Genomic DNA, 27,530 nt, shown 5'->3' with positions numbered 1-27,530 from the left:
GGACCGCCGGGTGGCAGCTGCTGGGCGCGCCGCGCTCGGGGCTCGAAGCCTGGACTTCGGTCCCGGGAGCCGTGGGTGGTGCGCCGCGCGCCCCATGTGGGCGCCGCGGAGCCGGGATGAGGGCGCCCGCGCTGCTGCCGCCGGCGCTGCTGACCTGCTGCGGCTGGCTGCTCGGCCCGGTGAGTGCGCCCGGTTCCCGCCCCGCCCAGAACGCGTTTCCGACCCCTCGCCGACTCCTGGACTCGTTGGAAGCGGGACCCCGGGTCCCCGCGGCGCGTCCCCCCGGCCGGGCAGCGGCCGCCTGCGCGCGCCTCGCCTCTCAGAGCGGAACGCGGGTGGGTCGCCCCCGACACCTGTTTCTGTGGCAGAGAGAGACGCGCTGCGGCCCAGGACACTTTCCTTTTGGGGACACTCTGCTTTGACGTGTTGTTTTTTTATCCTTATGTGAGAGCACCGGGGGAAACGGTACGCTGAACAGAAGTTTGTTCGCTTAGAGCGCTAGATTCTTCTCAAAAACTCTTCCTTTCCTTTGAAGACCTTTAAGAAAGGAAAGAAAAGGTTGCGCACCGTGTTTACCGCTCGGTGCCTGTCGCAGCCAGAATCGCGCCCCCAAGGATCCACTACAGGCCTCCGGCTGCGAGGCCGCATGGCCGAATCCGGGGGTTCAGGGGCTGTGGACCTGCCCCCGAACCCCAAACCTGCTGCCGGTTTCCGCGCGTGGAAAACACTGGTTGGTTAAAAGGACCCAGAATTACTGTGGCTGATGCCGCTTTAATTTCTAAGATGTCCCCGAATCAGTGATCGCTGCTCTGTGCTGTAAGGCATTGCAGTGTCTTTTATTACCTGAACAAAAATTGTTTTCCTTTTCAGTCAGTAGAATTTCCCTAACCCTGACATTTACCCTCCATCTGTTGGGGGAAGGAAAAGGCAGCCTGTGGGAAGCCCAGTGACCAGGGGTGGGAAACAAGCTCCAGGTCTTTTTTCTTTTAATGAGGATACGGGTGGCCAAAGGTCCAGCAACATGTCTCTTTTCCTAATCATTTTAGGAAAGTTTATCCCTTGTTGGAACCCTAACGGACCTCTTTCTGTCGTGTTAACAACAGCGGGACAGTGAATGTAGGTGGCCCCCGAGGACAATTTTCTTTAGTGAAAGTAGAATTTTGTTCCGGACGTGGGCAGGGTCCAGCCAACGTGCTGTGAGCACTTATATAGGGGGGGGGGCAGTGATAAAGAAAAGGGACATCTGACCTTTGTGGAAACAGAGCAAAATATCACCTTGGAGGATGGAGAGCCCTGGGCTTGTCTTTGGCACCATGAGGAGCGGCGTGACTGCCCCCCCCCCCAATTCCCCTCTGATCTTTCTGAAAAGCTCCTTCACCCTGACGCTGAGGCTGAGTTTCCAGTGTGGCCCAAAGGCCCTAAGAACAAAGTTCTCCTTCCCGGGCTCTTTCCAGGGGGCGGGGGGCCCAGCTCCCCTGCGCCCCTGGGCCCCTGGCAGGTGGTCTTATGAGCAAATCTGTGTTCATGGTGACTGCAAGGGGGGGCGTGGACTAGGGACCTGAGAACTGAAAGGTCGTGGGCTTGCAGAGAGCGTCCACGTTGCCGCACCGAGAACACCCAATGTGCTGCATTTGTAAACGTGTCTTCCCGCTCAGGAAAAATTCTATTAGGTTTGGTGTTTGTCTCGTAAGTCCCTCACAAAGGAAATCGTGCCGTTTTTTAAATGACCGTGCCAGAAGTAGGAAGGCAGTCACCCTTAGAGGAGTGTTAGTTTGGAAGCAGCTTAAAACTCTGTGCTTTGCAGGGTTTTTTATTTTTATTTTTTTTGTGTGTGTGTGTGTGTGTAAAACTTTGCCTCACTGTCTTCCTATGAGGGAATTTTTCATTCTTTCTTTTTTTTTTTTAAACCTTGGCCAGGTGAACAGCATTCCCCCGGAATGCCGATTGCATCTGGAAATACAGGAGGAAGAAACCAAGTGTGCAGAGCTCCTGAAGGCCCAGGCAGACCTGCCCAAAGGTGAGGCGAGGGCTTGGTGAGTGTGGCTGGCGCCCGAGACAGGCAAGCCGACGAGCACATGGCACAAGCCTGGCTGGGCAAACAGGTGTTGTACAGCCAGCTGCATCCCCCCCAAAGATCCATTTCCATGGCTTTTTAACACACTTCCAGTCAATCTCATATGGAAGAGAAGGTCCTCCTCATTCATTTCATAAACTCAGAAGGTTCTGGGGTAACACCCAGAGTGCACACAAGAGCAAAAACCTTTTGCCCTTCAGCTGCCTTTCCCCCTGTTCTGCGCCCTTAATTCGTCCTCTTCAAGGGGAAGATTTGAGTCAAGGCAAGGTTATGTGTTGGCACAGTGTGGTGTGCTTGGAGGGCCTCAGCCCAGAGCCGCCGATGTGGGCTTCGTGACAGACTCGCGCTGCCCAGCAGAAACAGACCGGGGGCACTCAGTTAACTTCGCCTTTTCTAGGAGCCACATGAAAGCAAGTGAAAAGAGCCCTGGCTGGTGTGGCTTGGTTGGAGCATCGTCCCGTAAACCAAAAGGTCACTCACTGGTTCAATTCCCAGTCGGGGCACATGACTGGGTTGCAGGCCAGGTCCCCAGTAGGGGGCGCTCGAGAGACAACCACACATTGCTGTTTCTCTTCCTCTCTCTAAAAATACATAATAAAATCTTAAAAAAACAAGTAAAAAGAAACACAGGACATTTGTTTTAACAATACATTTTATGTATCTAAATAGACCCGAATCATTGTCATTTCAACTAGTAATGAATGTGAAACATTAACAAGTGTACTAAGTCATAGAAACCCAGTGTACCTCAGTCGGATCCTCCACATGGCTCCCGCACTGGACAGCGCCGCTCTGGACCGAGGGTCTTGGCTGTCCACTTCCTCCGCTGACAGCAAGGCCTGGGCCCAGGGCCCCTCCTGTCCACGAAGCGCTGAGACTTGGCAGCCCGCACAGTTCTGGCGCAGTCTTGCTCGTGGTCTGCTTGGACGAAGTAGCTGGGCCCCGCGGCGGGGGGATCCAAGTGTGCATCCCGTGCAAAGCCGCGCGCTGACCGTTGGTCAGCCGCAGGGTGGGTGAGTCACGGGTCCCGAGAAAACAGCCATCACGGCCTTGAGGGCCCCTTTCCTCCCGTGACAATGGGGAGGTTCAGAAAGGGGGAGGCTGAGAGGAGACAGTGTAAAGCCTGAGAATCAGCCAGGGAGTGGCGGGACCGCAGGTCCCGTGTGGAGACTCTGGGCACGGGCTCACCTGTCAGGCTGTTGAGGCACCGCGGAGCCGAGTCCACAGGTGGTGAGGACGTGGGGGGCGGTGGGGGGCGCGGACAGCCCCCGAAGGTTGGAGGGTGGCTGTGGGGCACAGCTGCTGCTCCTCACGGCCCTCACTTGTCACTCCGAGGAAACCCAGGCGCTGAACTGCCCAGCTGTCCATTTTGAGAGAACATTGGAAAAGCAAACTTTACGTACAATGTCCTGATCTCCGGAACGTCTGCATGTGGCACTTCGAGAGCCGTGCAGGCAGCAGGTAGATTCGGCTTGGGCGTGGCTGATGGCCGGCTGCAACTGGCATCCCTGCATCCCTGCTGGGCCCCGCCCGCCTGGGTCCAGGCCTCCTCGGGGTGCTGTGTGTGCCCACATCGGATGTGGGGGTGGCAGCGTCGGGGCCGAGACCGTGAGTCACCAGGCTCACCTTGAGCAGAAAGGAGGCCACAGCAGCTGCAGGTCGAGGCCGTGGAGCAGCGCCCCCACTCGCAGTGCGGGGAGTCACGTCCCTCAGTTTCCTGCAGGGACAGTTTCGGTCCCTGGGTGTTTTCCGGTGTGAAGGCTCCCATAGTCACTGTCGCCTCTGGAGCAAAAACGCATGGGGGTGGGGGGGCTGGCCGCGCCTTTCCGCCCCGCAGGAAGAGCCGGACGCAAGCAACCACGAGCCCGAGGTGCAGGGACTCAGCCTGTGCCTATGCGCTGAGTTCCAGCTCCTCCTCCTACTGCTTCCAGTTAGCACGGCTCAGATGCTGGGCGGGCAGCAGTGCCCAGTCACCGGGACACCGGAGTCACAGACCAGGGCAGGCAGCCTCGTCTGGCTGCACGAGCCTCTCACTGGATGGACAGGGATCCCTCCGTCAACATCAGACATTTGCTTCCCGGCATTAAAAGTGAGATGAGGTCTCTAGCTGATGCTAAATCTGCAGGATTAAGAAATTGGTGTGAAAGGGCGTCCGATGCAAGAAACCAAGAATTTTCAATTCTAATGAGGCGATTTGCATGTCTGACAAGAAGTCAAAAACAAACACAAACACAAAACTAACACAGAAATCCAGACAAACACCCCTTTCATTTCTGAAGAGGATTCAGTTTGTGAGAAAGTTTCTGGCTTTGTGACCTGATGTCGATTCATCACCGAGACTCATTGCACCGGCTGGGACTCCCGTGACACCTCTGGGCCACCGACACCTGCAAGCACAGCTCCACGAACAACGTCCCCAGCCTGTGGCCTCGCTGCCCCTGAGCCCCTTCCCCAGGTGGATGGGGCAGACGCACAGGGCTTCAGATGATGGCAGAGAGGGTCCCCTGGGGTCCATGGGTGCTCTCCCGGAGCTCAATGGGGAGGGGACAACAGAGCCGAGGGTGGGGCGTCACCAGGCAGGGAGTTGTGGCTGTGGGAGATGGACGGGGCGGCACCGTCGGTGGCACACGGGGCGCAGGTGTTGAGCGCTCTGATGGTTCCTGGGCGGGGGGCGGGCAGGGTGGGGCATCTCCACACGGGGCTGTTCTGACACATGGGGTCGCCCGGCTGTGATATGGGAGGGTGGTGTGTCATGGTCGTCACAACACTGGTGGATGGATGTGCCGGGCCGATCCTGGGAAGTCGCCCAAGTCCTGAGCATAAATCTGCAGAACGTTTTCCTGGAAGAACACGGAGGGTCCTGTGGGCTCCGCCGAGTCCCTGCTGCGAGGCCTTCTCAGTGCTGCTGTCAAAGGTCATTTGGCACCAAGAGGTCCCAGGTCAGCAGACCCTGAAGGGAAGGCCTTGGGGATTTTTAATGCGTTATTAGGCAACAGTGCCTGGTTTTTAAATCCTTGCCTGAGGACTTGTTTATCGATTTTAGAGACAAAGGGAGAGAGAGAGAGAAGTGTCCACCAGGGATCGAACCCACAACCTTTTGGGGCATGGACGACGCTTGCACCCACTGAGCTACCTGGCCAGGGTGGAAAGGTCAACAACAGCACACACTGCAGTGCAGGCGTGTTCTCGGTTTTCTTGCATGGAGGCCGGTTCCAGCCGTGCACAGGGCACACACAGCTTCACACGGACCTCACATGGGTTCCCGAGGGCACCCGTGGTGTGGCTGCTGGAGGTGGGAGCAGCATGAACGTGCTCCCCTGCCTTCGCTGTGTCTGCCTGTCCTCGGTGCCGTCCCCCTGGGGCCCCCGCCACGGGCACCACGCTTGTTTTGATGTTCGGGGTTCATTGCATTCAGCATGTTTTCCAAACGTACAGGAGCAGTCGGGGGTTCTGTAGGCTCCCACAAAAAATCATTTTCTTTGGGGAACAGCTTTGGTCAGTTCTGAGTTTCGAGTGTTGGTTTTGTGTTAGTTCAAGTTCGAGCACGTGCTCCCCACCTCTGAAACCTGCCTGAACCGTCACCCCCAAAATAAAACCTTGCTACACCCAGTTCCAAAGCACCGCGCCCGGCGGCTGCGTCCCAGCAAACAGTATCCTGGCCGCACCTTGCAGTTCACATCTGGGTGAGTGAGGGTGGGGCGCTCGCAGCCCCCTAGTTAGGCAGGGTGCTGGGGTGACCAGGGTCGTCTGCACAGCAGGCACCCTGGGAAGCAGCATCTGAACGCGTTTGGAGCGCTGGCTGTGCTGTGGGGCCAGGTTTCCACCTGTGTGACATCCAGGTGTCAACTGCAGGTGTCCAGGGTTCACAGCTGGGCTGGTGCAGCTGCTACTCTGGGGGCTGAAGGCTCGGCCTGCGCGCCGTCCCCACGCCGAGGCCCCGTGGGAGCTGCGAGCCTCACTTTGGGGCTCGAGGCCCTCGTGCTCGGCCCAGGCACTGTGGACGTGTGACAACATGTGTGGAGACACGAATCCCTGTCACGGCAGGTGTCAGGTGGGCGCGGCGGCTGCTCCTCCACGGGCTACGTGACGTCGGGAGAATGCAGCTTATTGGTTGGACCCCGTCTTCTCTCCTTTCTGTCCCCGGGGGCACTTTGGTCACTGTCACACCCTGAACGGTGCCCTAAGACTGTCAGCCGCCCACCACAGTGCTCCGAGTCTCCCCTCGGGACGCTGCTCCGAGCTTGGGTCTGCCAGGACCGGTCTCCGTCCCCGACCGCCGCCTCTCCAAAGCGGCACCAGCCGGTGCCCAGCTGAGCTTGCAAGGATGCACTTCCCATAAGGAAAGTCTCTCCGGCCAGTATTTTAAGGACAATGGTGTAAAGTGCACCCTTCAAACAACAGAAAGCAGGAGCCTGGGGAGGAATTGGGTCCCCACTGCAAGTGGCAGATCTGCTGGGGTTCAGTGAGACCAAGAGTCCCTGGGCATCTGTGATGGGCCACCGGCACAGGCTGCAGAGAGCCGGAGAGGACGTCCCCCGACAGGGAGTGGGTGGTTCACAGTTGCGGAGCCCACTGTGCCCAGGGCTCACGCTGGCCTGCTCGAGTCCCCTCAGCCCCTGTGCGGCGAGGTCACTTCTGCGGAGACTCGAGCACAGGAAAGGCTGGCGCGGAGCCTGGGACCAGCTGCCGGAGCCGCTGTGTGACCGCGGCACTGCTGCTGGCAGCCCCCCGGGCGGACTCTCCATCTCAGCCCCGGCTCCCTGAGCTCGGGAAACGGGACCCTGGGTCCTTCCTGGGACTGACAGCCTCGGGGTGCAGGAACGGGGGCCTGTGCAGGGGGGTCCCTGGGCAGGGGGTCGAACATGCCAGCAGGCCCTCAGCAGGGCAGGGGCTGCGGGGAAACCATGAGTAGCCTGGTCTGGGTCGCAGGCCACAGAATGACCTCTATGGGGACCCGAGGCCCTGAGGTGGGACAGCTGCTCAGGGCGCCCTGGGCTCCTGGGCAGGGAGAGGTCAGAGGGCGGGCAGTAGTTGACACGGTCTTTGGACACCTGGGCGCCCACTAGCCTGGGGCATCTACAGGGAGGAGAGGCTGTTCACAGAGGGTTCTGGCCCCCCACCCTGGGGCACTTGCAGACAGGCCTGTGTGCTCGCCTGCTGTGAGCACGTGCAGAAGAGGACACAGCCGCAGAGACAGTGCCCTCCTCAGGGGGCTGGCCTGCAGCGCGGCCCTCAGACCGACTCCGAGGCCACAGGGGGCGCCTGCCTGGCTGTGATTCCGCCTCCAGCAAATGGCCGGGCTCACAGAGAAAGACAAAGCCATGTTTAAAAGGGATTTTTTCCAGCCCCATTGAGGGGGTGAGTCATTGCATTTGGCTTTGAGTCCTTCATGTTGGTGACAGACTTGGGGGCTGGGAGTCAGAAACGGGTCAAAGGCTCCGACGTGGATGAGGCCTTTGGAGCTCAGAGGGCGGTGGGCACCTCCCCACTCGACACGGTCCCCTTCAGTGTGGTCTTGGTGGGAGGGACTCAGGACACAGGCAGCCCGCAGACCTGCTCCCAGGACGGCGGCTCTGCAGGGCTGCCGTTCCAGTTTCTGTGTGGTTCCTCGTTTCCCACGGGGACGCAGAGCACCAGTACGCGAGCTCGTGAGGCAGAAGGGAGGGACGACTGTGGAGGCCCTGGGCCTCTGAGCTGGCCTCCCTCTCCTCTGTGCCCTTTGCTTGTGGCCTCCGTGGCNATTTTTTCCAGCCCCATTGAGGGGGTGAGTCATTGCATTTGGCTTTGAGTCCTTCATGTTGGTGACAGACTTGGGGGCTGGGAGTCAGAAACGGGTCAAAGGCTCCGACGTGGATGAGGCCTTTGGAGCTCAGAGGGCGGTGGGCACCTCCCCACTCGACACGGTCCCCTTCAGTGTGGTCTCGGTGGGAGGGACTCAGGACACAGGCAGCCCGCAGACCTGCCCCCAGGACGGCGGCTCTGCAGGGCTGCCGTTCCAGTTTCTGTGTGGTTCCTCGTTTCCCACGGGGACGCAGAGCACCAGTACTCAAGCTCGTGAGGCAGATGGGAGGGACGACTGTGGAGGCCCTGGGCCTCTGAGCTGGCCTCCCTCTCCTCTGTGCCCTTTGCTTGTGGCCTCCGTGGCCAGCTCACAGGTCCCTCCAAGGACACTGGGGCTGCCTCTCTGCGGTTTGGATGGAACCTTCTTAGGAAGGATGAGTCCTCGCTGTCTGTTCCCACCACACACAGTGCTGGTGGTGGCCTGTTATGTCCCACACTGTCCCTCCTGCTGCTCCGGTCCAATGAGGCCTCCAGAACGTGCACTGTGGGGTTCCTCCTTTCCCTTGGCAGTGGGCAGGGAGCCTGTGGGCTGCGGCACCATGTGAACCACCATTTACTAGTTGATTCTCACCATTTTTTAAAAAAAGAAATGGGGAGGGAGGGAGAGAAACATCAGTGTGTGGTTGCCTTTCATGCACTCCCGCCCCACTGGGGACCTGGCCTGCAACCCAGACCTGTGCCCTGACTGGGAATCGAACCGGTGACCCTTCGGTTCACAGGCTAGAGCTCAGTCCACTGAGCCACACCAGCCATGGCTAAACGCCAGGTTTTGAATGGGGAGTTGCTGGTGCTCTTTGCTCTTAAACGTGGAGGGAGGGGTGCTGCCAGCTGTCTCTGGTCTGACATCTTAGTGCCAGAAATGGGGGTCCTGGGGGTCCTGGGGGTCCGAAGCCCCAAGACTCAGACATGGAGGTACCATGTCCTCACACCAGCAGGACAGTTTTCATGATTCTGTTACCACTGAGAAGTGTGCCGTGCACGCTGGGTCACTCCAGAACCTTCCACCACAGGCCCGGTGACTTCCCAAAGCCGATACAAATGCACACGCAGCTACGCGTATTCTCAGCGATGCTGTTGGTGCACATTATCTCACACACACAAAAATAACTTGCAAGATAATTGTCTAACGAACAGGGTTGCTGTTTGGGAAGCACCCACGCAGACCCTACGCCCGGTCCCCCCGCCTCCTTCTGTCCCCTTGCAGCCTGCAGCGGCGTCTGGGACAACCTCACGTGCTGGCGCCCAGCGGACATCGGCGAGACGGTGACGGTGCCCTGCCCCGCGGTGTTCAGCAGCCCTCACAGCAGACCAGGTGCTTGGTTGTGTCTCCCTGCGCTCCCGTGGTGGGTCTGCGTCAAGGGGACGGGGTGCGGCGGCTTCCCCACGGAGGGTGTCCCTTCCCTTCGCTGGGCAGGTCAGGGAGCAGCCGTGTGTCGGGCTGGTTCTGGGGAGCAGAGGACGAAAGGCGTCCCGCTGGGTCACCCACCTCAGGCCGGCTGGGGGATGCCGCAGGGGGAGGCTGACGGGTGAGCGAGGGTCCCGTGTGTGGGCCAGATATGCACACAGGGACCTGAGCATCGAGGTGGGTGTGGGGGGCCGTGCAGATGGGGGCTGTGGGCCCAGCACGAAGTGTACACACAGCCTCCTAGACCCCAGCGAGGGTCCGCCACAGGGGCCTGCAGCCAGGGACAGGGCCAAGGCTGACTCCCCGGCCCTCCTCAGCCCCACGTTCCGAGCAGCCTCCTGGGCTGTGGGCCCCGCTGCCTCGCTGAGTTTTCAGAACCTGAGGCCTGCTAATGGGGGCTGAGGTTCGCTCCACGCAGAGTCTCCGGGCTGGTTCCCCGGAGGTGGTTTTGTTTAGCTTTGTTGTAAACAGCCCAGACTCTGGCAGCGTGAAGAGATTCGTCTGCAAGAACCAAAAAGAGCAGACACACCTGGCATTTAGGGGGGTGGGACTGACTGCTGCCCCGGGCAGGTGTCGCGGGGACTTCCAAGTCCTTGCAGTTGAGATGGGGTCGGGAGAGGGAGATGTGGGAAGGACGGGCTCTGTCTGTCCCTGGGGCCTGCGCGTGCCGACATCAGAACTGATCTTCCAGGAAACATAAGCAAGAACTGCACAGGCGACGGCTGGTCGGAGATGTTCCCGGATTTCATGGATGCGTGCGGCTACGGTGACCCCGAGGACGAGGGCAAGGTAAGGCCCCCAGGGTCCCGCCTCCCCAGTGGGTTCCCGGTCCCTGGAAGCCCACTTGATGGGGACAGCCCCGCCTGCCGCAGTGGCAGCCCTGCGGCTGGTCGGCCACGTGGAGCAGGGTCACTGGGGTTTGTCGCCTGCTGAGGACAGGGCGTTACCTGCTGGCCTGGGATTTGGGGGGCAGGAGAGGCGCATCCTCCTCACCTGCAGCCAGTGTCTGGAACCACCCCCTGCCTGAAACCAGGCCCCAGGGGCCTCCTTTCTGCCCCTGGGGCCTCTCCACCTCCATCCACGTGCTCGGGGTGTGGGCGGGCACAAGAGAAGCCGCAGGGATGTTTCCTTGGCCCCCAGCCAGTGGCGCTGCCAGCCCCAACGCCACACAGTCTCTGCAGATCAGGGGCGGAGTCTGTCCCGTGGGGTGTGGGGCCAACTGGCTGCAGGTGGCCTGTCCCTCGTGTCCCAGGCTGGGTCCTGCTGGGGGTGTCCCCCCGGTGGGGCACTGTGCGCCGGCGTGGTACCAGGGGATGAGGAGGGGTGAGCACGGTGAGTCCCTTCTCCGGGGACATTCAGGGAACCATGGGCTGGGTTCCACCCCAGGCCTGCTCTCCGCCCTTCTCAGCCCTAACACTGGCCGAGGGCCAGCGTGGCTTTATTCTGCTTTGTCCCCGGAAAACCAGGTCCCTGTCCTCCTCTGGGCTGGCTCATGTCCCCCTGTAGCCCAGGGGCAGGAGAGACAGGATACTTCTATGTGACGTTATGGTGGCCACCCATAGACTGGGGGGACGGGGTGGCCAAGCCTGGGAGGTCAGGACACGTCTTACCTGGGGCTGTTGGAACCCCGCTCCTTCGATTTCTTTGTTTTGCACGACCACCGAAATGAGTGTTTCTGTGTCACATGTGTGTCACACTCCTCTGAGTCCCTTGGTGGCACCTGCAGTCCCTTCAGCCGGCAGAAGGGCCCCTGGGGGGGTCGGGGACCAACAAGGGGGTTTGTGCTGCTGAAAGCCACCCCGCTCACCCCAAAGACACGAGGAGGGACCCCTGCCCTTGGCCGGGCCCCCCAACCAGAGATTAGACTCGGGGCCCACTGAAGCAAAAGGACTCTCGGGGCTCAGTGCAGGGAATCACCCCCCTCTTCCTCCCCTCGCCCTCCCCCTCGCCATCCGCTGTCCTTCTGGTCACCACTGCATCCTCATTGCAGCCATGGGTCCAGCTGCGATTTGATCCGCCCGATGGGGTGTGACCCACCGTGGTTCGTGCATTGCTCAGGGAGAGTCCTTCACTGCGGCGGCACCAAGGCCCCTGGTCTTCCCTGGGTCCCCTAGCGAGGCCCGGCCGGCCCCACTGCAGCCACGGCGTGCGTCCCACACGACCCTCCCGTGGGCAGGGAGCCCGAGCAGCAGCCATTTCATGTCTTTCGACTCCCCTGTCCCATCTGGCAGGCGTGTCTGCATCAGCCCAGTGGTCACACCACGGAGGTTTCAGGACGGACGTGTGGCCTGAGGCGCACAGTGTCCGAGACCTCCCTGCCGGCCTGCTCCAGGTCCCCATGGAGGGTGGGCTGCTTCTCTCGTTCACCCCCCTGTGTTCTGACTCTGCTGTCGGGGATAAGAACCCAATGAGGTTGGAAGGAGCATTGGATGTGGGGGGCGGTGCGCCGGGAGCTGGCTGCCATTCAAAGCCACATCAGCTTTGTCCTCGTCCCCTGGGTCACGCCATGGGTGGCATTCCCAGCAACACTGTCCGGAAAACCGTTGGGGTCACTGGGTCCCGCCTGCATGAAGCACCGAGCAGCTGTAAATTCCGTTGCTCCTCCACCCAGGCCAAAGAGCTGTTTTTCTTAGGAATTAAACTTTCATCCATTCTGCAAATGTCATGAATGCATGGGCCCTGCTAACAGATTAGAAAGTCAAAATGTTTCAAGGCTCGAAAGTGAAGAGAATGACGGCACAAAACCAAAATGATTTGTTGTCCTTCCCGACTGCTGCTTCCATGAGGACTTTGGATACTCAGCCGTTTAGGGAAATCTTCCAAAGATGAAAACCGAGAGGCGCGGAGATGCCCGGGGGCCAGGACGGTCCCAGGCAGGACAGGCGCCGGCCGAGTCCCCCAGCAGTGGAGGGCAGGCAGGGGCCGGGGAGGGGACCGGTTCTCCTGCCCCTCGTGAACTCACACCCCCTATGTCAGTCCTCACTGACTCACCACCTTCCCAGGCCTGTGACTTTCGTGGGGTTTCCGGCTCTCACGGAGCTGAGTTCTGCCCCAGGTGCTGTGTGTGTGTGTGTGTGTGTGTGTGTGTGTGTGTGTGTGTGTGTGATATTCTCTGGTTTCTAAATCAGTTACAGTCCAGGGGAAACAAAATAGCCTCCACACAAGCCGCAGGTTTGGCTGCATGCGGANATGTCAGTCCTCACTGACTCACCACCTTCCCAGGCCTGTGACTTTCGTGGGGTTTCCGGCTCTCACGGAGCTGAGTTCTGCCCCAGGTGCTGTGTGTGTGTGTGTGTGTGTGTGTGTGTGTGTGTGTGTGTGTGTGATATTCTCTGGTTTCTAAATCAGTTACAGTCCAGGGGAAACAAAATAGCCTCCACACAAGCCGCAGGTTTGGCTACATGTGGAGAGGGGCTCTGTAGACCCAATGAAGTCAGGAGGTGAAGCCCCGTGAAGGAAAAGGGGCTTGGGTGGGGCCGCCTCTCAGTTTGGACCCCAGGAGGCCCGGGAAACCTGGGGGGGTTGGGGGGGGGCTTGGTGCGCCCTGTACCATACCTGCTGGTGCAGGGAAACCCTGAAGCCGCAGGCCTATCTCGGGAGCGCCCACCCGCGTCCCGCCTTCCACAGGCCAGGTTTCCCTCCTCTGCGTCCCCTCCCACCAAACCAGCCATCACACCACAGCCCTTCTCCCCTGTCCCTCGTCCCCTGCTGAACGCTGCGGAAAAGCGGGACGGGAGGGACCTGGAGACCCTCTCGGGGGCCCCCCACCCCATCACGGGAGTTGAGGTCATCCACAGCTGCATTCTCAGCCCAGGTCCCTCTGCCTGGAGTCACGGGGCCGCTCGCCCACCCTCGGGCCCCGGGCTCTCCTGCCCCTCCTCCTGCGTCACAGGCCACATCCCTGCCTTGGTTCCCACCTGCAGCCCAGCGTCCCCCGTGTGGTTGCCCAGGGGTGCTGAGAGCCACTGACAACGGAAATGACTCGAGACCGAGCACCAGCACAGTCTCCGTGGGCCTCAGGGCGGACCCTTCCGCCCGAGTGTCTGGAACCTTCCAGAGGAATCTAGAAGGACCAGGGCTGAACCTGCCCTCCCGGCTACCTCTCGGCCCCACGTGTGATTCTGCCCTAGCTGCTGCCCGGCCGTCATGCTGAAGGACAGACAGACAGCAGCCCCAGGACACGCAGGCACCTCCGAGGGATGCCTCCTGTGTTATGCATTAGCTGACATCGCTCTTAAATAAAGAACACGCTGCTATATTTAGCCGAGAGAACTGTTTGGCATTTTAGCCGTTTCATGCATCAAGTGGACACATTTCTTCCATATTATGCCATATCCCTAAAAATACGTCTGCTCTCGCCTCTCCGCTTTCAGGCCCCGCCGTAACTCTTCCCTCCACCCTCACGTCTGCACCCCATCCCCTGACAGCAGAGAGCACTCACCCTCAGGGCTCTGCCCATGTCGGGCGTGACCTGGCTGCACGGCCCCCACAGGGCCCTTTGGGACTCTCCCTGCCACGCCGAGCAGCCTGCCTGAAGGCGGGTGGGACGGGGCTGTGAGGATGGTGAGGGCCTGTCACCGAGGACCACTCAGCGCCGTGGGACCCGCGATGCTCTCTGACGGTTGCTGATCTAATTCGGCTTTGGAACCAGGTCCACGGGCGGCGTCTCTGCGTCCAAGGGCAGGAGGAGCTGCCGCCTGGATCACCGAGCACCACGGCCCTCTCCACCCCCATCCTCCTCATCACGGACCCCAGTGTCCCAGGGGCCGGGCTCTTTCCTCCTCAGTTCTTGTTGCTGATCCACATCAGGTCCCGGCCCCGGGTTCTTGCTCTGCTCCGGCAGCTGCTTTGCTCCAGGGCTGCGTTTGCCTCCAGAATTGGTGCCTCGGGTCAGGTCAGGGTTTCAGAGAGGAGAGCACAGTTGCACCTGTTCTCGAGGGGAACCGGGGCGGGTGCAGCCGTGCGAGGAGCCCCTGGGGCCACGCCGCCTGCCTGGCTGGGTTTTTAGGTTTCACTTTGTTTCACGAGGACAGGGCTCCCAGAGCCTGAGCGTTGTGTCCTTGGAACGGTAGCGTGTCGCCCAGGAGTGGAGATGCCGTTTGGCCTTCCCGCTCCCACGGAGCTGCGGGGGGTCTGCAGAGAGCAGCCGTGCATCTTGGGAAAACCTGGCAGACGAGGAAGAACCAGACGGGACTCGCAGGTCGACAGGGTCCCTGCACCGAAGCAGCAGCCAGCAGCCACACCAGGGAAGGAGGTGGCTGGCCCGTGCGCTGGGGCTCGCGGGTGCGCACCCACTCCTGGTTTCTCACACGTTTTCCCTCTGTCTCACACGCTCCGTGGACTCAGAGAAACCGCAGGTTTCCACGGTCCAGACTCCGGTCAGGGGCCCAGAAGAAGGGCGCGGCATTGCTGTCGTTTCTGTTCTGCGGGAGAGGGGCCAGGACGCCGGCCCAGTGCTCTGCGAGGCTCGCTCCCCATCTGCGGGTCGGGACCCTCCCACCCGCCCTCCCTACTCTGCCAGGGTTTGATGACCACGGGGCCTGGGACGACAGGTGTGAAGACACAGAGGTGACCCTACTGACGTGGGGGCCACCTGCGGACAAAGGTCGCAGCAGCGTGTGTGCGACTGAACACAGCCACGCGGGCGGCAGGAAGGGCAGGAGGCAGAGGTGGAGGCAGAGGTGGAGACCCGGGCGCCCCCCAACCCCACCGCCCCTCCTCGCCATTCGATGCAGTGTTGGCGTCCGTCGGCACGTCTGCTGCTTGTGTTCCATTTCTGTGCTTTTAAAAGGATTGGAATATTTCATGTCCAACTGAGCTCTTTCACAAGGCAAAGCGATGGGGAGCGGCCCCTCACTCGGACACAGACCTGTAACCACAGCTTCCGAGGACGTCTTCCACACCCTCGCCGGCCATCGGCTTTCTGCTGGAAACAAAGCAGGGGAGCCCTGCAGCCTCGGAGCCGAAAAGAGGGCGCGCCTTCCCAGACCCCTCGACCTGTCGGAGCTGGAAGGAAGTCGCCCTGGGGCAGGTGTCGCAGCCCTTTCTTCGCCCCCATCTCTCAGTGACCCCAGGAATTAGAGGAGAGAATGCGCACACGCCCTTGCTTCCCGCAGGAACCTCCTTTGCTTCTCACTGGAAATCAGGGTCATTGCCGTGGGAGGAGGGCGTGGGGAAGATCGTGGGGTTTAGCTGTGTCCCTTGACTCCTTTTTAAAAAAAGACTTTATTTATTTACTTTTAGAGAGGGAGGGAGGGAGGGAGAAAGAGAGGGAGAGAAACAGCAATGTGTGGTTGCTTCTCACACGCTCCCTCCTGGGGACCTGGCCCACAACCCAGGCATGTGCCCTGACCGGGAATCGAACCACCAACCCTTTAGTTCATAGGCCAGCACTCAATCCACTGAGCCATGCCAGCCAGGGCCTCAACTCCTCCTGCAACTTCTGGGTTTTCCTCTTTCTTTGGTGGTGATTGTGGCGTCTTCGGGGTCCTGGGGTCATCTGAGTGCTGGCACATTCCTGAGGTTTGAACTGTCCACAGGTTTGAGCTGAGCGTTTTCTGGGCAAAAGAGACGTGGAAGAGGCGGCAGGTGCTGCCCGGGGTCTGGACGCTGTGGGGGCACGGGGTTGGTCGCTGGTCCCAGTGCGGGTGCGGGGTTCCCCTGGGGAGGCTCCAGGGTCCCTGATGGTGGCAGGTCCCCTCCCCCCCCCCACATACCTGCCTTACGGAAACCATCCACAGTCATGCCCAGTGAATCTGAGGGGAAAGTGTCCGGGTTCGAGAGGAAATTAGCATTGAATGGCGCAAGGGCCTGTCTGGGGTTCCCAGGTGGCCAGCAGCCCAGAGCCCTTCCTGAAGAGAGTGGCAGCTTTGGGCCTGGGAAGCGGCCCTCGGTCCCCAGCTGGCCGCCGATGGCTGACACAGTCTTTCTCTGCAGATCACGTTCTACGTCCTGGTGAAGGCCATTTACACCCTGGGCTACAGCGTCTCCCTGGTCTCCCTGACAACCGGAAGCATAATTCTCTGCCTCTTCAGGTAAGTGGCACAAACGAGCAATTCTGCCCAGAATTTGGGACAGGGGACTGTGGTCCGCTCACCATCCAGGAGCCCATCAGAGGAGTCTCGGCCGGAGCCCGTGCTGCACTGAGCCTGCACAGCGCCCAGGAGGCTGTCCCGGTTTTTATTCCGACATTCGCCCTCCTTGTGGGAAGAGAGAGTACTGACCTTGGATAGGAATTCGGTCCAGCCATCACTTACAAATACAGCTGTTTTGCAAACACGGTGAAAATACAGAAGCAATGTGCGTGTTTGACACTTTGGCGCCCTGCTGCGAGACGCTGTGTTGTGCTCAAGGGTAGGAGGAGGGAGTCCGACTGCCCAGGTCTGGGCCGTGGGTTAGCCCAGTGGCAGCTGTGTGCCCTTGGACAGGTGACTTGGCCTCTCTGTGCATCTGCCAGTGGGACCCCCAGGGTATGAGGTGAGCTGTCTCCATGTTGCCTGTTTCCGTGGCAGTGACGTTCAAGTCCCCACCCCACCCCCCCTGGACTGTTAGCCGCCTTCTGTGGTAACGGACGACATAGGTCATTTGTCAGGGTTGGGGGAGGGGCCTCAGTCCCCAGACAGATGCTTCGGTCTAGGACGCGCCGAGAGGTGCTTAGGGTTAAACCCGTGTCTTCAGCCTCACTGGCACGGAGTGGAATGCATGCTACGTGGCCAATTTTAATGGGGTTTTGACTGCCACGTGTCTTATTTCTCTTCGCTAAGATACAGCTCAGATGCCGCCCAATATTGGGATGACATCAGCAGCATAGCAGACGGAAGGTCTTTAGAACCTAACAAATAAACCCCTAACAGACCCACACTTGAAGGGAAAGAAAATGAGCAAAGACTCGTGAAAAACAGAGCTGAGAAATCCAGCAGATGTGATTAAATTATATTAAATTAAATTATATTAATTATATTATACTGGTGCTTTTTCAGGCAGCGCACCTGTGTCGGGCGGCTGCTGAGTCTCAGAACAAGTCAGTTCCTTCAACCCAGAAGGCCCTTTAAAGACCGCAGGCAACATCTATCACATTCTAGTTCTTTTTTAAAAAGCACTGATACAAAATTAGTATTTGTTGTACTATCTTCTGTGCTTTACTCCGAATTTGTTAATCTTCAGGTTTCTAGAGAAAAATTCAGGCGGGTAAGCTGGCCCCGGGCAACGTGAACTAGAAACATTTCTACTTATTTTCAAAGAAAGAGCTGAACAACCCGTGTCCTTGTCATGGGCGGTTTCCTGGGATTCGCCCCGTGGGGCGGATTTAATGAGCCGGCCTGGTAGCATTTTGGATTTATTGACAATACGGACGTGATCCTCTACGAGAGCCTCAAACGGTTCCGTGGGAACGAAACACAGCCCCCTGTGTGTGGGCGTCGTCAGCCACCTGCTGGTGAGAGTCTGAGTGAGAAAGGACACTCTGCCTTGGAGGTCCTTCATTCTGCGGCCGAGTCTGCAGGTCACGGCTGCTACACTCGGCTCCCAGAGCTGGCGCTGCGCCTCGGCCCCAAAGACGCTGGTCCCGCCTGCCCTCACCTGGTGGGTGTGCCTGGTGCCCCTTCCCGGACAGCTGTGCAGGCAATGGGTTCGTAGAAACAACACGCTCCGTTGCCTCGCCACTGCACCCAGGAAGAGAGTGCGTTGCGGTCTCCCAGGACGGGTCCCCCACCGCAGCCCCGTAAGGCACACAGGCAGTGAGTGACCGCGTCCTTATTTTAAGCACAGAGAAAGGGTTTATTACCCTGGTCCTGGAGGGCGGTGCGGGCTTGGTCGGCCAGCGCACAGCCTGGGTGTCACTGGGCACTCCTGGTGGCTGCTTCCCGTGGCCCAGGCACTTGGCACGGCCACTTTGACCCTCCAGGTGTGGGAGTCACTGCGGCCATCGCCCACACAGGTCGTGTCTGGCATTGCGCAGGTGTTTATCATTTAGCCCCCGCGGTGTCCCCGCCCGGTGAGTGCTCCCGGTGCCCAGTTTTGCTGGTTGGAGGAGGAGGCCCACGTTCCCAGGGCAGAGCCCATCCGCCTTGGGGAGCAGGGGGGCCTCCAAAGTCCGTTCTCAGCAGCTCGGAAACGCAGGTGGCCACCCAGCTCGTCTGGGGGCCACACTTGGAGTTGCGTCCAGTGTCCACTCGCAGACCCGTATGGGAGGTGAATTTTTAAATGATTGACGAGCATCGAAGACCACAGGGCAGCTTGGTGCACTCGTGTCTGCTGGCAGGGAACCCCACGGCCACTCGGCGGGGAGACGCCGGTGAGAGAGAGCAGGAGAGCAGGAAGGACAAGGAGGAAAGGAGAAGAGAAAGAAGAGGCGATGTGGAGAAATGAGTGCAGTGCAGTGTAGCCGAGAAGCCGCAGGAAACGCAGCAGCCTGGGCTGTAAGACTCGGCTTCTGCAGGGGGCGGAGCTCCCAAACTCAGGAGTGGGGGGTGGGGGTGGGGGGGTGGGGGGAGGGTCCCACAGTAGCTGGGACCACAGAGGAGGAGTCACAGCAGCTGTAGAATTACTGCGGAGACAGCGAGGAAAACTCAGCCCACGGAACGTCTTCACGGGCTGAGGCTCAGCGGCAGTGCTGAAACACGTTTGGCGGGGCGGTCCAGGCTTCCCGGGGCAGCTTGCTGCATGTCTCCCAATGCCCAGGTCGGGCGTAGGGCCCCGCTTGCCCTGGAAGCCGACCTTGTGGCCACCCCGTGTCCATCCAGCGGCCCCAGGAGGAAGCCACCATTCGGCATTGTCACTGCAGACAGATTTTGTCTCAGAATCTCACAAAGGGAACTCTGGTCTCAGGGCTCTGATTCGGAGTTTTGCAGGGATGCCCCTCCACGCTTTTGCATGTGCTTATCCTGTTCTCTCGTTGTGTTGGGAAGAGAACTCAGTGTGTTTATCTCTTCAGCTGCTCGTGGGTGTGTGTTGGCTTTTGGTGTGGACCTGCTACCCGCAGTTCTGAATATTCCTATGCACTCTCTGCTGCACATAGGCACACACTTCTTTAGGCATGTATGTGTTCACATGTGCACACATTTATAGCAATGCTTATATTTACATTATATTTACTGGTCATAGGTTATGCATAAGCCAAGTTTTTCTAGATACCACCAACTACTTTTCCAAAGTGACAGCACTGTGTGTGGGACTTCTATTCATACTGCATCCTTGCCACCACTTATTATTGTCAGTTTAATATTTAGCCATCTAGTTGGGTCTATAAATAATAGCACTATAGAATGTGGCTTCATATTTGCATATTTGGAAGTATTTTTTGAAATATTGTTTCAAGTGTTTGCTGACTTTTCTGTTCTGTCGTGTCTGTTTTTTAAAAATTGATATTTAGGAGTCACATAGCAGAACCTTGTCAGATGTTTAGAAACATCTAAGATGATTTAAAGATGTTTCTAAATCTTTCAGATATTAGAAATTTTATCTCCAGTCCTGTGAGTTGACTTTCTACTCTCTTAATGGGTCTTTTGATCAAGAAAAGTGTTGATTTTAATGAAGTCGTTTATCATCTGTTTTCTGTGGTCAGTGTTTCCTGAGTCCTGTTTATGAAATTTTTGGCCTATTCTTGTTATCACCTGGCCATTTTATTACATTCGCTTTTCCTGTTTACATGTATGACCCATCTGTCATTTAGTTTTTTCAATCCTCACCCAAAGATATGTCTATTGATTTTTAGAGAGAGAGGGGGAGAGAGAGAGAGAGAGACAGAGAGAGACATTGGTGTGAGAAAGAAGCAGAGAGCAATTCCTTGCTGACTGGGGATCGAACCTGCAACCTTTTGGTGTACAGGACGAGGCTCCAACTTGCGGAGCCACCCGGCCAGGGCTGCCGTCTACATTTGTGTGTGGCCTGAAGTGGGGATTAAGTTCCCTCTGTCTTCAGCGCATGTGCCCAGTTTATCCGGGACGATTTGTTGAAAAGACCGTCCTTGAGCCCATCTTTGTGACGACATCACAGGACTGCGTGCCCTGTGGTCTGTTTGCCTCCTCGTCTGACACGGAGACGAGCTCTGACCTCCACCAGCGTGTGCTGACACGCTTCTTCCTCAGGAGGAGTTCGGCCGTTTACGCTCACGCATGAATTTTTAAAAACCAGCTTGTCGGTCGCCCCTTCTTACAAAGTTTACCGATTCCACGGGATGTCGTTTTGGATTGCACTGAACCCACAGATCAGGGTCTTTACCCTGATGGTAACAGTAGATGAATCATTCAAACCTGTGGTAACAGTAGATGCTCCTATTTGTGTGGGTTTTTCTCATTTCTTTCAACAGTGCTTTGTGGGTTTGGGGAGAGGGTTGAGCATCTTTTCACAGTCACCTTCAGGTATTTATGTTGTTTTATGTATTTTGTTAAGTTCCATTTCTCCTTTACTCTTTTATTTTTTACTTAATGATGTTTAGAGAGAGAGAAACATTGGTTTGTGGGTGCATTTATCGATCCATCATTGGTTGCTTCCTGTCTGCACCCTGACCTTGGTTTAAACCTGAAACCCTGGGGCATCAGGATGACTCCCTAACCAACCGAATGACCGCAGATTCCATTTCTAATTGTTTCTAGGAAGGAGTTCGTTTCTGTACACTAACTCGCTTCAGCAGCCTTGCTAAATTTGTTCAGGAGCTCTGTACTGTGCAAAGTCACAGAACAAGTGTTTGCTTTTCTGCGCTGTCCCCCACCCCCCCTCATCCAGGCGGCTGCACTGCACCCGGAACTACATCCACCTGAACCTGTTCCTCTCCTTCATCCTGCGAGCCCTCTCGGTGCTGGTCAAGGACGACGTCCTGTACTCCAGCTCGGGCACCCTGCATTGCCCGGACCGGCCGTCCTCCTGGGTAAGGCTGTCGCCCAGGAAGCGTCCTCCACGGAGGGGAGGGGCCTTCAACACTCGGGAAATAGCTCATCTGCTGGTTTCTCTTGTTTTTCCCTTTTTTATCTCCTGCTAAGAGTGCGGACAGTGAGGAGGAACAGGGAGAGAGAAGGGGGTGCCTGGGGTGTGGGGACCAGGACGGTGGGGACGAGGTGGGGAGGGCAGAGGTCAGGCGGGAGCCGAAGCTGCGAGTGCCTCGGCTCACTGTCACAGTCACGAAGGGCTGCGGGGCACTCCCGCCGCTCACCCTCCAGCGCCCTCCCCCCAACACCTGCAGTGGGCACCGCCGGGCAGGGGTCCTGGCTCCTCGCCCACACAGGTGGCGCTGTGTCCCGGGCAGCAGTGGCAGCCCCTCGCCCTGTGCCGTTCCAGGTGGGCTGCAAGCTGAGCCTGGTCTTCTTCCAGTACTGCATCATGGCCAACTTCTACTGGCTGCTGGTGGAGGGGCTGTACCTGCACACCCTCCTGGTGGCCATCTTCTCCCCCGGCCGCCGCTTTCCGGCCTACCTCCTGATCGGGTGGGGTAAGGACGGCCGCCCCTGCCGCCCTCCGAGTGCCCCTGCGCCCCCCACCCCGTCGGCCTCCCCGCAGACCACCCAGCTTCCTGGCTCCCGTCCTCTCAGAAGGCACCGGGCTGCCCCTGGGCTGCCCTTCAGGTCACATCAGGAAGAGCATTCCCAGGACAACTGGAGATTCCCGCAGCCGACACCTCACACTGCTGGGAACCGGAGCCGGGGCTGAAACTGCGCTGAGCCCCACGGCTGGAGCAAGGCTGACGTGGGAAAGTCAGGAAATAGAATGAGGAGGGGGGGGCACCTGCTAACAAAGCCTGGCGTTAGCTGGGCCTGGAGGGGCGGCCGTGCTGTGGGACACCTGCCACAACCAGGGCCACCCCGCCCACTGGGCCGGGACCGTCCCCTCCACACTCCAGGCACAGCATGCACCAGGCTGAGCATGGTCAGGCCCCTGAAGGGTCCATGTTCAGACACGTGCTGGGTCACCGCCTCTGCTTGACAAGGCGCGGGCCTGACCTCGTGTGTGTTTGGGGAGAGTCCCCACGTCACCTTTTCGCCAGAAAGCCCTCATCCTCAGTGGTGCAGGCGGATGGATGCCCGCGGGGTTGTGGGTGACCAGGCATGTCTCCACAGGCATCCCCACCGTGTGCACGGGCGCGTGGACTGTGGCCAGACTGTCTTTAGAAGACACGGGGTGAGTGACTTCTAAAGGGGGGGCCTTCCCCCAAAGTTGGAGCAATTCTCTGCTTCGCACAGTCTGGGTTGCACCTGCCCCTGAGTTAGACCCATGAGTTACGGGATTTTCCTGGGCCTTCACCTGCCCCTCTCCCCGCTGCTGAGTTACACTGTGGGGTCCCCCCCTCCGGCTCCCAGACTGTGACGTGGGGAAGGACAAGCGGAAAAATCTCTGGATAGGGACAGATGGCAAAAGGGTCTCTAGCTGCACCATCATAGTGTGGCCACATGGAGCAGCGGAGGGGGGGGCACGTGGGACTGACCAAGGAAGTGGCCTTGGGGGCGGTTGGTGCAGGCAGCCGCCCACCAGCGCGAGGGAGGGGAGCCCACAGGCAGCACACTGGCCGCACGCGGCGGTGGTGACCGAGTTTCCTCCTCGTTCTCCTGCAGTTGCTGGGATACCAATGAGCACAGCGGCCCCTGGTGGGTGATTCGGGCACCGATTTTACTTTCCATTGTAGTAAGTGACTGGGGCATGGGAGCCTGAGTCGCCTGTCGGGTGCACCCCGGGGGGAGAGCAGGTGTCGTCCCCCTCAGTCTGAGAGCAGAACCTCGCAGGAGGGCGGCGTGGACGCTGTCCCTCCTCCCCCCGGAGGTCCCAGCGACAGGACGCCGGGACAGAGCAGAGAAGGAGCTCGTGTGTAGGGGCGCGCCTCTGGGGAGTGACAAGTAGGCTGACCTGTTAGGACTGGCGAGGGCCCAGCGGGATTTCCCTTTGTCCCCTTCCCTCTCCAAGCTCCTGCGTGCAGGCTGCCGCTTCGGGGAGCACACCACGGGCTGCAGGCGGGGTGGATGGGGGGCGGGGGGGCAGAGCTCCGGCCCTTTGTGAACACAGGGCCTGGGCCCGTCCTGGCGAGAAGGGGCGGACTCAGGGGCCCAGCCTCCGCAGCCCTGGCCGCACCGCCTGCTGTGAGGAGGGGTGGGGGCGGCCGCGGCAGTCGTGTGTCTCTTCCGCAGGTCAATTTTGTCCTGTTCATCAGCATCGTGCGCATTCTGCTGCAGAAGCTCATGTCCCCAGACGTCGGCGGCAGCGAGCAGTCACAGTACAAGTGAGTGTCACGTCCACTGGCCGAGCTGCCTTCACAGCCTGGAAACCGAGAGCTGGGGGGACGAAGCCAGTGTGTGGGGAGCAGAAGGGCTCTGGGGGCCGGAGTCCTGAGTCCAGTGCCCAGCACGTGGCCTGAGAGCGGCTTTTAGGGGCGCCTTACAGGGACCTGTGCACAGCGCCCCCCTGAGGCAGGCGGGGCCATGGTCCCGGTGCCGCCCACTCTGCGCCTCAGCGTGCCGGCTGGCTCCCTGCCTCGGCCGCCTCCTTCGGGTCTCTGTCTCCTTCTTCCTGCACCCTCAGGTCTCGTGCTCAGTGACGGGCATGGTTCCATAAATTTCTGTCAGGAATGTAGAAGGAAAAATACAGCTCTGGGCTCCAGTGTGAAGCCGCCCCTGGTGTAGTGGGCAGTGGCTGGTCCAGCTGCTTGGAGCCATGGGCTCAGTTTGGGCTTGCATCGCAGTGGCTGAGAGCTCTGCGACCTGGGGCAGGTCCCTGTCACCCATCTCCTTCCAGCCTGGGGAGACATGAGCTGGTGGTGGGGTGCCCCCCAGCCGAGGCCTCCGCTGCCCCCTGTACCCACTCAGGGTTCTTCTCCCTGCCAGGAGGCTGACCAAGTCCACCCTGCTGCTCATCCCTCTGTTTGGCGTCCACTACATGGTGTTTGCTGTGTTTCCCATTGGCATCTCTTCCAAGTACCAGATCCTGTTTGAGCTGTGCCTGGGGTCTTTCCAGGTGCGTGTGGTGGGGTGCCGCCCCCCCGTCCTGCCCCTCACCCCCCAGTGTGTGTGCCGAGCCCCTGACACGCCCCCTCGTCCGCAGGGCCTGGTGGTGGCGGTTCTCTACTGCTTCCTCAACAGTGAGGTGAGCCCTCTCCCGCCTCGGGCCCATGCACAGAGGCGCAGGCTGTGGGGACGTCCTGAGGGGCCCCCGCCTGCACCCAGAGCCCCCGCGGCTGTGGTCTCTTGGTCCAAACGACCAGGGCCAGCTCTGACCACCCCGCCCCTCTCTCCCTGTGCCCCCTCTTCCCAAGCCCATTCCCTTCCGCCTGATGGGACGCAATGGGGGGCGGGGGTGAGAGCAGGAAGGGCAGGAGGGAGGAGTGTTTTCTGCCTGCAGTTCATGGCCCAAGCGTCCCCTCCCGACCCCCAGGTGCAGAACGAATTGAGAAGAAAGTGGCTGAGCCTGGGCCCGAGCCGGCCCTCCGGCCGGGGCGACAGGCTGCACAGCCTGTCCATCTCCAGGAACGGCTCGGAGAGCACCCTGCCCGTCCCCCGCGGCTCCCGCACACCGTCCTTCCTGCAGACGGAGACCTCGGTCATCTAGTGCCGGCCAGCCCGGCTCCAGAGTGACGCAGCCACCAGGGGGCCCAGGGCCAGAGTCATGCAGCGCCAGCTTGGGGGCCGGGGTTGCTGCGGGACACATGGGGACTAAACTCTAATCACTGTGAAATTCCGGGTGCAGGCGATTTTGTGTTACGTGTTGCTGTGCAGATGGACCCACTTTCAAAGAGAATGGGAGGACCGGGGGACCCCGGACTCCGGTCCAGCGGCTGCACAAGGAAGACGAGGGGTTTCTGAGCTCCATGTCTCTCCTCGGCCGGGAGCCGGGCCCCTGGAGGGAGAGGGTCACCCCTTCTGCATGGCTCCCATCCCTACCCCCACCCCGGTCTCACCAGGGCTGCGGCTTGTCTGCAGGACACAGAAGCTGGCGGGGGACTCCCCTGAAGTTGCTCCTGCAGGCTGAGGTGCCCCTCTCCTTCCTCAAAGGCCACAGCAGCAGCGTGTCACCCCTTGAGGGGTCCCTGCCTTCGGGGGCCCCTTGACTGTGGAATGGACGTTCAGAGTCACTTCAAGTCCTTCCCCCCAACAGCCTTCGGTCACCAGAGCACCCCCGGAAACAGGGTGTTTGATCTGGTGGGAGCAAACCTATTCTCTCCTTGAAGAAAACAATCTTTGGGTCGTTTCTGTTTCAGTGGAGAATTACTGTGACAAGTAAAAGTGGACTGGGCTCCCCTGTGCAGTGCTGGCCGACGGCAGTCCTGGCCGTGGGCCTTCAGGCTGGCAGCCTTGGAGGCAGGTCTGGGTGTCAGGCGTGCAGGGCGCTGGCAGGCAACTGTTTATCGGTCGTTACTGGGCGCGGGCACTGGAGCCAGCATGCCATTTACAATGTTGTGGGTGTGTACGCTGCCACCACTGCCGCGGGTAGGCACTTCCATAAATCTTGTTTCGTAACTGTGCACCGCGTTGGCAGTCACTCCGAGGGTCTGAGGCTGAGGATGAAGCCAGGCTTCTCGGCCACATCCCGAGGGAACCCCTCCCACCCGAGGGGCCTGCCAAGGACAGCAAGGACGGGGTGGGCACGTAGCACCTCCATGTTCCCTGGAGGCGGCCACGCCTCCCCAGGCACTTGGGCACCTGACAGGACACCCTCCTGAGAGCAGTGGGTCAGCGGTGCCCACGGGCTCCCTCCATCCCAGGGTGGGCCCTGCGTGCGACTACCCGGCTCCACAGAGCCCGGCAGCCTGCTGACCGGGGGTGGGTGAACACATGTGCATGTGTGCATGCCTATGTTAGTGTATGCACGTGTGCACACCTTGTAGTAACCCTTAACCTCGTTTGTGCCACAAGCAGCTAAAACCTATTTCTAATCCGCTCCATGCTCTACCAAATGCTTCATTTCAAGAGGACCAGAGCCCACGGCTGGGATTCGAATTGTCGAGAGGATGAGCTCCTCAGACAGGAGCAGATGGACCAGCCTTGGGTGGTTTTACTAAGAGCAAAGAGGCGGGCAAGCGGGAGAGCCCTGGACCCAGGCCAGTGGTCAGCACTGGACTAGTGGGGTCCATGGAGGAGTGGACAGGAGCACATGCCTGGCGGGGGGCTGAGGCCAGGGTCTCCTCCCACTGTAGAAACAGCTGCACCCCCCTTCTCAGCTAGAACGGCAGGTTCGATGGGGCTTTGTTCTCAGTTACGGGGGCGGGGGTTCTCACACCTCAGATATGACAGGCTCTGAGGTCCCCTCTGTCTGCCCGGCTCCCCTCTGGGGGCAAACACTAGGAGCGCGATCCCCTGGGTCTGTGCCCCACCCCCAGCCCTCCCTTTGTCCTTCCTCTTCCTCACGGAACCCGGACCTGCTAAGGCACGGTTCCTGCTGGTGCTGTCTCACCGAGGACTGTGGCCTGGGTCTCAGACGCCTGCGCACAGGCTGCCCCGTTGGTGACAGTGGCGAATGTGCTTCAGTAGGACTTACTCTTGTCCGTCCCCTCCAATGACAAATGTGCAAGTCGACCACGAGGGCTTTGCATTGACCAGGGTGTCCCCACAGAGCACATCCCCGGAGGGGACATGTCGGTCCTGACTTCAGCACTGAGCTCTGGGCAGGTGCGGCCACCGTGGTCCCTACCCTCCGACACCACATCACCTCCCCGGCTTGGGCTGCGGTCCCAACTCTGGGGGGTGGCAAGTGGCAACCCCCCCACCCCAGAGGCCTTTTCTTTACTCTGGCTCCAGCTGAGTGCCACCTGGACACAGCGTCACAATTACTCCCTGCTCCTGGGAAACGGGGACACGGCTCAGCAGAGGCCGCGAAAAGATGTAGGACGCCTTTTATACCAGAGTGTCCTTTGGAAGATGGAAAGAAAAGGACTCTCGTTTCCTTTATCTTCTCTAAACGCTCAGTACGGGCCGTGGAGTGGGTGGAGGTGGCCGGTTGGTGGGCGCCTCGCTCGTGAAAGCAGCCCCAGCTCGTAGCCCGGGGACAGGGACGCAGAGCCGGCCCAGCAGGCCCCTTTGTGGGCGCCGGGCCCTTCTCTGCCTCACACCCAGCCCCGAGGTAGAGGAGCAGCAGAGAAAGTGCAGTGGGTCAGGACAGCCAGGGGCCCCGGGGCTGGGACTTCCAGTGCCGGCCAGCGGGCCCTTCGGGCTTCGGGGACAGCCAGCTGCAATTTCACACTTCCCAGAGGCCTGAATGGGGCAGAAGGAAGCGGGCTGTTCAGCTGCTTTTGTGAAGGCTGAC

The 27,530-nt window shown here is 59.7% G+C and overlaps 1 protein-coding gene across 1 annotated transcript; it reads left to right on the top strand.

Annotated features, from left to right (window-relative positions):
• Nucleotides 1-25,738, top strand: VIPR2 (vasoactive intestinal peptide receptor 2). Its single transcript, XM_037049526.1, has 13 exons — nt 1-179; nt 1,918-2,017; nt 9,120-9,227; nt 10,012-10,109; nt 16,257-16,354; nt 21,042-21,183; nt 21,591-21,741; nt 22,367-22,427; nt 22,859-22,928; nt 23,426-23,517; nt 24,119-24,248; nt 24,336-24,377; nt 24,666-25,738. Exons 1-13 carry the CDS (start codon nt 117-119, stop codon nt 24,837-24,839), a joined length of 1,329 nt encoding a protein of 442 aa, XP_036905421.1. The 5' UTR covers nt 1-116; the 3' UTR covers nt 24,840-25,738.
• Nucleotides 25,739-27,530: the final 1,792 nt, after the last annotated feature.

Source organism: Sturnira hondurensis, unplaced genomic scaffold (genome assembly GCF_014824575.4).
Source record: "Sturnira hondurensis isolate 20B ecotype Veracruz unplaced genomic scaffold, ASM1482457v3 Scaffold0006496, whole genome shotgun sequence".
Classification (NCBI taxonomy): Eukaryota; Metazoa; Chordata; class Mammalia; order Chiroptera; family Phyllostomidae; genus Sturnira; species Sturnira hondurensis.
The sequence above is the reverse complement of the archived record's forward strand: the minus strand, read 5'-3'. Positions and strand labels throughout refer to the sequence as shown.